Below are 10494 nucleotides of genomic sequence, written 5' to 3'. Positions count from 1 at the left end.
AATTTGATCTCTGGTTCCTCTGCCTTTTCTAAAACCAGCTTGAACATCAGGAAGTTCACGGTTCACGTATTGCTGAAGCCTGGCTTGGAGAATATAGTAGCAGACTATAAAAATATAGAATACATGATGGGTTTGCGTGTCACCCTTCCACAGGTGCCATGCTAGTTTTCTCTGTATCACTATAATTTTGGTATATGCACTGCTGAAGCAAGCAATAAGTTAGATTTTACATGGGTAAGAGCTCAGAAGTGGAAACTACCTGGAAGATAGCTTCAGTAGCTGCTGCCATGGAGAGCCTAACATAGCCACGAGACACCAAGAAAGTACAAGGTGCCAGCAGAGAGTCAGCTGCCCACTGACAGATCAGTGGCTTTGAGAAAAAAGTCAAGGACTAATCACCGACAGACCTTGCCTGCCTCACAAGCCAGCCCAGGGCCTATTCTGCTTCTGCTCATGTCCCATTTCTGTCAATGTTCTATTGTATCACGTGCGCTGTGTGTGCTCAGTCATTCATGCATGCACGTATGCGCGTTCAGTCGCTTCAGTCGTGTCTTACTCTTTGCTACCCTAAGGACTGTAGCCCTCCATTCTCCTCTATCCAAGGGATTCTTCAGGAAAGCTCAGTTGTGTCCAACTCTTTGTGACACCCTGGACTGTAGCCCACCAAGCTCCTCTGTCCATGGGATTCTCCAGGCAAGGATACTGAAACTGGTTACCATTTCCTTCTCCAGGGATCTTCCAGACCCAGAGATCGAAACTACATCTCCCGCATCTCCTGCAGTGGCAAATGGATTCTTTACTACTAAGCCACCTGGGCAGCCCCTTTGTATCACAGAACAGGTCAATAAAGGACTTTATTGTTTTGTTTTTTTTTAATGAATTCTTTAGGTACACAAGACTATAAATACAGAATCCTTCTTAGGTACACACACAGAATGTTTATTTGAACAAACTCATGCCACACATTAAAAAAAAGAAGAAGAAGAAGAAAATGTTCCTCGAGTTCTCTAAGTTTGAATTTTGCAATACAAGTAAGAAAAAGAAATTCTAGAGGTCATTCCAATTTGTCCCCACAGCCTAAAATTTTAGTTAGAATAAGTTTTTGCAAGTTACTTCAACCATACTCAGTACCTTAGTTACTACTGAGCAAACATTTATTGAGTGACTACTATGTTTAATACTTTATGTTAGCTGCTGTGGAAGACATAAATATGAATTAGGCCTAATTCCTGCCCTTAAAAATCTTACCATCTCTGCTAGTTAGTAACTTATGACTCTCAGCTAGAAATCCATGCTTCTTTGCCTTGTTTCTGTTCTACAGCTGAACCCTATAGGCATTTCCACTATGACAACTGGCAGAACGTTAGGTTTGGCCAATAGAGGGTGCTGGAAAGACACTGGGAAGCCAGAACAAGAGCAAGGACTTTCTCCTTCAGGTGGATTGGCTTGCAGCAGAGGTCTGCTTGTGTTCACCTCAGCAATCCTCGTGGTTCGCTTGTGCGGCCCCTGCCTCCAGCAAGTTTCTTCACCACAATTGGACCTTGGACTGCAGGTTCCTGCGACAGCCATGCCCTCTCCTCCTCAGCCAAGGGTAGCAGCTATTCTTATAGTTCCTGCTTCTAGACCCCTGAGAACCTACTCTCCCATTTTTAGTAGTTAGATACCTTTTACTGGTCAACAAAGTTTATATTAAATTTTCCCTGTTCAAATTACTATTATGATTTCTGTCTTGTGGTTGGTCCCAGCAGAAATACCTAGCAGATAAGGGAAAAAAGACAGATGTAAGTTAATGTAAATTCTGTGAGAGAATAGGCCACTATAATCACAGCCCCAAATCCAAAAAAGTTTCAGGTGTAAATCTACAGAATTATGTATCAGTTTGGATTGTGTTCAACTGCACATAACAGAAACCTGACTCAGTGGCTTAACCAAATAGATTGATTTTCTCCTGTACCATGAAGTCCATAAATAGGCAGTTAAGGGCTGCTGTAGCTACTCTAAAAGAAAGTTAACTCAGATTCCTTATTTATTTTTTAATTGAAACATGGTTGATGTATAGTAAAATTCCAGGTGTACAACATAGAGATTAACAATTTTTCAGGATTATGCTCCATTTACAGTCATACAAAATATTGGCTATATTCCCGGTGCTGTACAATATATCCTTGTAGCTTATTTATTTTGTATGTAACTGTTTGTGCTTTTTCATCCCCTACCCCTGTCTTCCCCATACTCTTTCCCCTCTCCCCAGTGGTAACCACTAGGTTGTTCTCTACATCTCTGCTGCTGCTGCTGCTAAGTCTCTTCAGTCGTGTCCGACTCTGTGTGACCCCATAGACAGCACCCCACCAGGCTCCCCCGTCCCTGGGATTCTCTAGGCAAGAACACTGGAGTGGGTTGCCATTTCCTTCTCTAATGCATGAAAGTGAAAAGTGAAAGTGAAGTCACTCAGTCATGTCCAACTTTTAGCGACCCCCTGGACTGCAGCCTACCAGGCTCCTACGTCCATGGGATTTTCCAGGCAAGAGTACTGGAGCGGGTGCTACCTTGTTTTATTTTTATATTCCACACATAAGTGATATCATATAGTATTTGTCTTTCTCTGCCTGAGTTATTTCACTTTGTATAACGCCCTCCAAGTCCATCCATGTTGTTTCAAATGGCAAAATTTCATTCTTTTTTATGGTTGAGTGGTATCCGGCTCCTTTTCTTTCCCAGCTTCTCCTTACTTAATGTGTTGTTTCTGTACTCATGGTTGCAAGATTGCTGCTTCACCTCGAGACACTGGTTCATATTCCAGGCAGGAAAAAGAAAAGGAAAAAAAAAATGAACCAGTTGCCTCTAACTTCTTTCTAAGCATTCTTAGAGGCACTGCCAAGTAACTTCAACTCACAAACCATTGATAATTCCTAACTGTAAGTGAACCTGGGAAGCTCAGTATTTTTTTAACTGGGAGCAGGATCCTGTAAGTAAGAGAGAAGGGGAGAATAAAGCTGAATAGGTAACTAGCAGCATCTGACATATTAATTGGAAAAAGAGTAAGTTACTTACTTCGAGATGGGTTAGAGTCAGCAGAGGAACATGATCTTATATTCATATACGTATTCTTTTAATGAAAATGACCTTTCTATATTAATTATCAAGCAGTTGATTAGATGAAATGAGTAGCAAAGTCACATTGCACAGGAACATGCAGGATAGGGAAGGATTTATTTAGAAATTATCTTTCATACTTCTTTTTACTGCCCCTTTCCTTTCTTCCTCATGCCATCATCACCCAGATATTATCAGATATTACCTAATTCTAATGTCCCATAACTTAACATGACTGACTCCACAGTCTAAGGAAAAATGTAGACAGGATTAAATACTTATGACTAACTTATTATTTGTCTTTCTTTGTGTCTCTGTTTTAAACATGTGCGTGCGCGTGCACACACACACACACACACACACACTGTTCTCAAAGGTAGAACATCTGTTCTTTGAACACCTAAAATTCTTCATAAATATTTAAACTGTAACTGACAGAACCCACAAAGGACCTATTCTCTTCTAGGCCAACTCATCTGCTCATTGACATGCTGACACATGTCAGGCAGGAGCCTGGACACAGAGGGTATCTCTCACTCCTATAGGCAGCTAACCCATATGCACCATGCAAGTGAGACTGTTAGGGGGCCTGGCTTTTCTCCTGCCTCTTCTCAACAGTTACTGCTACTGATTTATGGCTGGAGAAGAAGGGCTTTTCTCTAAGCCATTTCCATACACAAATTCATTTAGAATAATTTTTCCCTTAAGATAATCTATTACTGAAGTATAAGGCCTGTGATGATTAATTTTATGTGTCAACTTGACTGGGCACAGGAGTATGTATATTAAACTTTATTTCTAGTGTCTGTGAAGGTGTTTCTGGATGAGATTTTTTTTTTTAACTGGAGGATAATTGCTTTATAGTGTTGTAGTGGTCTCTGTCATACATCAATGTGAATCAAAGTATATATAATTTTATATATATATATATATATATATATTATATATATATATATATATATATATATCCCCTCCCTAGTGGGCCTCCCTCCCCGCCAAGATCAGCATTTGAATCTGTGGACTCAGTAAAGTAGATTGCCCTCCCCAATGTGGGTGGCCATCATCCAGTCCATTGAGGAATAGAACAAAAGTCAGAGAAAGGAAGAATTCACTTTTTTCCTCCCTGTCTCACTACTGAAGTGGGCCATTCCATCTTATTTTCTCAGACTGGGATTTATATCATTGGCCTCCCTGATTCTCAGGCCTTCAGATCCAGTTCAATTATACCATCAGCTTTCCTGAGTCTCCAGCTTGAAGACATCAGTTCATGGAACTTCTCAGTCTCTATAACCACATAAGTCAATTAATTCCACATGGTCATTCTGTGTGTGTGTGTGTGTGTGTGTGTGTGTGTGTGTATGTGCGCGCGCACACACAGGCACACACGCACACTAAGTCATTTTAGTTATGTCTGACTTTTTGCGATTCTATGAACTGCAGCCCTCCAGGCTCCTCTGTCCACAGGATTCTTCAGGCAAGAATACTAGAGTGAGTTGCCATGCCCTCCTGCAGGGGATCTTCCACGTCTCCTGCATTGGCAGGTGGGTTCTTTACCACTAGTGCCACCTGGGAAGCCTATATATATATGTAAACAATAATGCTTAATATAATAATGCTCTGTGTTAGTCCAGGTTCTCCACAGAAACAGAACCAGTAGGATCCTGCCAAGAGAGGTCAAATTTTTCTTACAACTAGTTTTGTTTCTCTGGTGAACCCTGACTACGACAGAGCGTTATTGTTTCCTCAACTTTAGACATCAAAGGACATCTTACCATATACTTCAGGCAAGAATTGAGTGCTTCAGAAAATATACTAATAAGTTCTCCTTGAACTGCACATGTGAATTAACTCTGTTTTATGTGCTAAAGATTGGGCCTAAAATGATTAGCTCACATGTGAGTTTGAAGCATTTGCCTGTGAAGCTGGATCAGTGTCTTAATTGCCTATGAAGTAGATCAGTCTTAACTCGTTCTTCAAGTTTTAGTTCTGAGGGCTTCTCCCCAGGATTACTGCTAGATGATACTGCACCGTGGTGCCAACTAGAAAAAAAGTGATCCTCTGGGTCCATGTTGTTTCAGGGCTCTAGGCCAAGTGGGTCGGATTTCAGTCCCTAGACATCCCTAGATACTTAATCTTTCATGTTGACTTGTACCACCTCCACAGCCACTTGTTAGAACTACTAAGTCAGATTTACAGAATTCAAGACCTGACACAAGTCCACTAAGAGCCATTTTTTTCCCTAAGATATTTCTGTATTGATCTGAAGCCCAAAGTTACCCACAACAAGTGTTAAAGTTGGGTCAGTTTTGAAAATACTCGGACTTTCCTTAGTCCCTAGCCCTACACGAAAAAACATTTACAACCCTTATTTCTCCCAATCACAGGGCTGGGAGAAAAACTGACCTCCCTCTCTTTATCAAGAGGTAACTTTGTGCCCAAGTCACAAAGCTCTTCAGTTCAGTTCAGTTCAGTCGCTCAGTCGTGGCCGACTCTTTGCAAGCCCATGGACTGCAGCAAGCCAGGCCTCCCTGTCCATCACCAACTCCTGGAGTTCACTCAAACTCACGTCCATCAAGTCCATGATGCCATCCAGCCATCTCATCCTCTGTCATCCCCTTCTCCTCCTGCCCCCCATCCCTCCCAGCATCTGAGTCTTTTCCAATGAGTTAACTCTTCGCATGAGGTGGCCAAAGTACTGGAGTTTCCGCTTTAGCATCATTCCTTCCAAAGAACACCCAGGGCCAATCTCCTTTAGAATAGACTGATTGGATCTTCTTGCAGTCCAAGGGACTCTCAAGAGTCTTCTCCAACAAAGCTCTTAAATCTATTCATTTGCTTATTCCTTTGTCCCAGTATTATTTTGGGGGGCTCCAAAATCACTGCAGCTGGTGACTGCAGCCATAAAATTAAAAGACGCTTGCTCCTTGGAAGAAAAGCTATAACAAACCTAGACAGTATATTAAAAAGCAGAGACATTACTTTGCCAACAAAGGTTCGTCTATTCAAGGCTATGGTTTTTCCAGTGGTCATGTATGGATATGAGAGTTGGACTGTGAAGAAGGCTGAGTGCCGAAGAATTGATGCTTTTGAACTGTGGTGTTGGAGAAGACTCTTGAGAGTCCCTTGGGCTGCAAGGAGATCCAATCAGTCTATTCTAAAAGAAATCAGTCCTGATTATTCACTGGAAGGACTGATACTGAAGCTGAAACTCCAATACTTTGGTCACCTGATGCGAAAAACTGACTCATTTGAAAAGACCCTGATGCTGGGAAAGAGTGAAGGCGGGAGAAGAAGGGGACGACCGAGGATGAGATGGTTGGACAGCATCACCATATCAATGAACATGAGTTTGAGTAAGCTCTGGGAGATGGTGATGGACAGGGAGGCCTGGCATGCTGCAATCCATGGGCTCGCAAAGAGTCGGACACGACTGAGCAACTGAACTGAACTGAACTTGTCCCAGAAGGTCAGGCCCACTTTCCCCCAAAAGATTATTCCAGACTTCTGGAACTCTTTTTCAGATTCCTTTACAGAAATGTATTTTCACTTTCTGCTAAGCAGTGAATGAACCGTTTTCCCACAGAGTCCTATTTTCACAAAGAAGAATGACCAGGAAGGGATCTCTTTTACGAAAGAAACCTACCAACTGATAAAAGGCCAAATCTCATTAAGAAAGTCAACTGAAGGATTAAGTCCCACTGTCCTGCGACCAGCTTAGATCAAAGGCGAAATAATCCGTTCGGTTCCCTCTCCCTGGGCTAGTTTTCAATATCTACTTTTTGTCTCTCCTTCACCCCTCTTCTGCCCGCCACTCCATCTTGGGGCGGCTGTCTCTGTCCTTCCGGACTGGTTACCAATAAAGTTGTTACAAATGACCTTGAGCGTTTTCCGGGCTGCACCCAATTCCCCGCCTTCTCCATCCGGGTGCTGCGGTGCGGATAAGAGCGGGACTGCGCTTGCGCGCCCAGCCCCATTCCTTCGACCTCTGCCGCAGCGGCCGCCGCCACCTCCCTGGAAGGTAAGCGGAGGGCGCGGAAGCCGGGTCTGGCCGTGGTGGAGCCGCGCCCCAGAGGGACCCATTCATTCTGCAGGCGCCTCGTTTGGCGCTGGGCCCGAGCTGACCGCGTGCACGGGAACCTGAGGGACTTGGGTGGAAGTACGGGCCCTCGGAGGACACTTGACCTTAAGCCTCTTTGCCTCCGCAGAGAGGAAGCGGGAGAGGAGCCCACGTCTCCTGTCACCCAAGTCCTCCAGCTGCGCTGCCCCGAAGAGTGCAAGATGTTCGCCTGCGCCAAGCTTGCCTGCACCCCAGCTCTGGTGCGTAGCCCAGACTGGGCCCGGAGCTCGAGGGCCCGACCTCTTGGCCCAGACGTCCACGTTGTTGAATGGGTCACCTCCGCGTGGAACTCACGGCCCTTTCGGGACAGTTCCCTCACGCCTCTTAACCTCTGTGTCTTTTTATCCCTTTCCTATTCCTTCCTGGGGTTTCTTACTTCGCTCCTCCCCTCCACTCTGGCTATGGAGAACCGCCGAGGCCTAGTTGTCAGGCCCAGCTCGGTGTAGGTCAAACCCTCCTTGCTCCTTGTCCTGTAACGGCCCCTCCCCCACCTCCTCCGGCACCCTGTTGGATCGGGGCACGCGAGGGTTGGGGTGCAGAGAAGGCTGGAAGGGGCCTCGAGGCCTACGTTCGCTACTGCTGCGGTCTCCATTACGATCTGTAGGTCAAACTCGATGCTGCAGAGGGAGGAACTTTGCCTCACCTTGTGTGGGCGGAGGCGGCTAGTGCAGGAGCCGACAGTTTCTACTGCGTTTGGGGTGTTATTTCCCAAACTACTTTTGGGCACTTTGTGTGAAGATCTGCGGGGTTTATCTTAGAGAATCAGGTCTCGGTTCTGAAGGAATTTTCTGTGACCTTAGTGGACACTCAAGGGCAGGAATATGTCCTTATGGTCAGACTGTTTAAAAGATTGTTCTTCCACCAGTGTGGAATTGTTTAAACTGCTTTTTAATTTTATGATTAATGGACATATAGGAATAATCTTAGAAATAGCGCGAGCGCATTTTAACTAATGGGCTATTTAAAATGACAAGCGTGTATAGTACTTGTTGATCCACTTAACTTACCAAAGAATGTGGGGTATTTATTGCTGGTTTTCTGATCTGAATTGTGGCGCTACAATAATTGAAATTTTAAAAGCAATACTTACTCTTTCTAACTAATTGTTCTTAAAAGTTTTGTTCAGAGTATTACAAATACACTATGAATAAGTTTTAAAATTTCATTAACAGTTTTGTTAAAATTGCTTCATGCATTGAAACATGATCAAAAAGCCAGGATAAGAATCAATAGAGAGAAGTCATGATGTTTCTGACTCATTTTTGCAACTTGCCTTTTTAGAATTCATGGTGTGGGAAGGGTCCTTGAAGTCATATCTGTTGTCTTAATAACATGGAATCTTTTTCATGAACAGATCAGAGCTGGATCCAGAGTTGCATACAGACCAATTTCTGCGTCAGTGTTATCTCGACCAGAGACCAGGACTGGAGAGGTAAAATTAACTAATGCTACCAAAGAAGTCTTAGGGTCTTTATCACAGCAAAGGGGGAAAACCTCATTAATGAATGGTTTTAGGCAGTCCTTTCCACCCTTTCATCCAAAAAATTTGCAGAGGATGAGCCAATGAAAGAAACTTTATCCAAAACTTAGTCACCTGAATTTTGGCCAGGAAGTATAATTAATATATATACTTAAGTGTATAATTTTGACTTGCTGGTGTTTATGATTTTGATAACAACAGTTACTGAACAGCCTACTCTATTAAACAGTATATGCACATACACTGTTTCTTAATTTTCAAAGACCTTATCTGGTGTAGATACTGTTCTTTTTCTGCAAGACTGGAATTATTCTAAGCCCTAGAGTTTTCCATTGTGCCACACCATCTTCTATTCAAACTCAGCTACAAATATAGAGAAGTGGTTATCATTTTGACAGTACCATGATTAAAATAGCTAACTATGATTACTGATTTGACCTTTGCTTTTATTTCCTGCTCTCTAGGGCTCTACGGTATTTAATGGCACCCAGAATGGTGTGTCTCAGTTAATCCAAAGGGAGTTTCAGACCACTGCGGTCAACAGAGACATTGATACTGCAGCCAAATTTATCGGTGCGGGTGCTGCCACAGTAGGAGTGGCTGGTTCTGGTGCTGGTATTGGAACAGTCTTTGGCAGTCTCATCATTGGTTATGCCAGGTAATTTCTATTGCCAAATAAATAGTTTGAAACATGTTTGAAATAGTTGGAAACTTAGAAAACTAGTGAAATAATAATAGCTACTTTCTATTAAGTGCCTTTCTGTGTCTTGCATTTCATTTTGAGTACTTTGCATGCATTGTCACTGCTCCCAAAACCCCTTGGAGAGACTCCAGTATACCTATTAAGGACCAGAGAAACTCCTTGTCTAAAGTCAAAGCAAGAGAGCTCATGCTTTAAAAAAATACCAGTCTCCATTTTATTATTTAAGACCTTTTATTTAAACTATTAAATCTTAAAACATACTTTTTGGGGATAAGAAGGTCAGAATAAGAAGGTAATAATGGATGAAGACTGACCATTGACATAGGGAGAATAATGCCTCCCTTTTCCCATATGATTAGGAATGAGGGGAAAGGAATGTCACAGGCAGAACCAAAAGAGATCTGGGCAGAACGGTGTGCTAGTACTTTTCAGGTTACAAAGAACCCAACACTAATAATCTGGTTCTTTAACATTTATCAACCATGCTAAAATTTGAATAATATGTGTTGTCTCTTTTAGAAACCCTTCACTGAAGCAGCAGCTGTTCTCATATGCTATCCTGGGATTTGCCTTGTCTGAAGCTATGGGTCTCTTTTGTTTGATGGTTGCTTTCTTGATTTTGTTTGCCATGTAACAAATTACTGCTTAAAATGTTGGCATTCATATTAATTACGGATATAATTCTGTGTATCTTACTGTGACTCCGAAAACTATAGTGTTGGTGTCATGGAAATGTATGTTATTTCCAAAGTCATTTCATTAAAGATGAAAACTTTAATTTTTGCTGTGGTTTGTATTTACCTGAATTTAAATTTAGATCATCACTGAGAAGACCATGTATTCAGGCAGAGGCTGTACCAGTCCCTGATGATGGAAAATATGCTAATATAATTTTTAGGGGAATTATTTTAATGTTTTGCACATTGTAAATTATAGGGCTTTAGTTTATTCAAATAAAGGGGAAATGTTTGAGTGCTTTGAGCTTCTATGAAATATGATTAAATCAGAATAGTTAATTACTTAAGATGGTTTTATGTTTTTAAGGGCTAATATGAATTACAATACTTGGAAGCAGTATTACCTTCCAAGACTAACCTGGCT

General features: G+C 42.4%; 1 protein-coding gene and 1 non-coding gene across 2 annotated transcripts; one reads left to right on the top strand and one right to left on the bottom strand.

The window, feature by feature from the left end:
• Positions 1 to 108: 108 nt before the first annotated feature.
• On the bottom strand, positions 109 to 213 carry LOC138984951 (U6 spliceosomal RNA). Its single transcript, XR_011462198.1, has one exon. It is a non-coding gene; the product is annotated as a U6 spliceosomal RNA (small nuclear RNA).
• A 6765-nt stretch (positions 214 to 6978) lies between these two features.
• On the top strand, positions 6979 to 10171 carry ATP5MC3 (ATP synthase membrane subunit c locus 3). The gene is made up of 5 exons (XM_005902550.3): positions 6979 to 7111; positions 7299 to 7410; positions 8565 to 8642; positions 9155 to 9348; positions 9913 to 10171. The coding sequence occupies exons 2-5, from the start codon at positions 7372 to 7374 to the stop codon at positions 10025 to 10027; spliced, it is 426 nt and encodes a 141-aa protein (XP_005902612.1). The 5' UTR covers positions 6979 to 7111; positions 7299 to 7371; the 3' UTR covers positions 10028 to 10171.
• Positions 10172 to 10494: the final 323 nt, after the last annotated feature.

The sequence above is a fragment of the Bos mutus genome, chromosome 2 (genome assembly GCF_027580195.1).
Source record: "Bos mutus isolate GX-2022 chromosome 2, NWIPB_WYAK_1.1, whole genome shotgun sequence".
Lineage (NCBI taxonomy): Eukaryota > Metazoa > Chordata > Mammalia > Artiodactyla > Bovidae > Bos > Bos mutus.
Note: the sequence above shows the minus strand (reverse complement) of the source record. Positions and strands in the feature narration are given on the sequence as shown.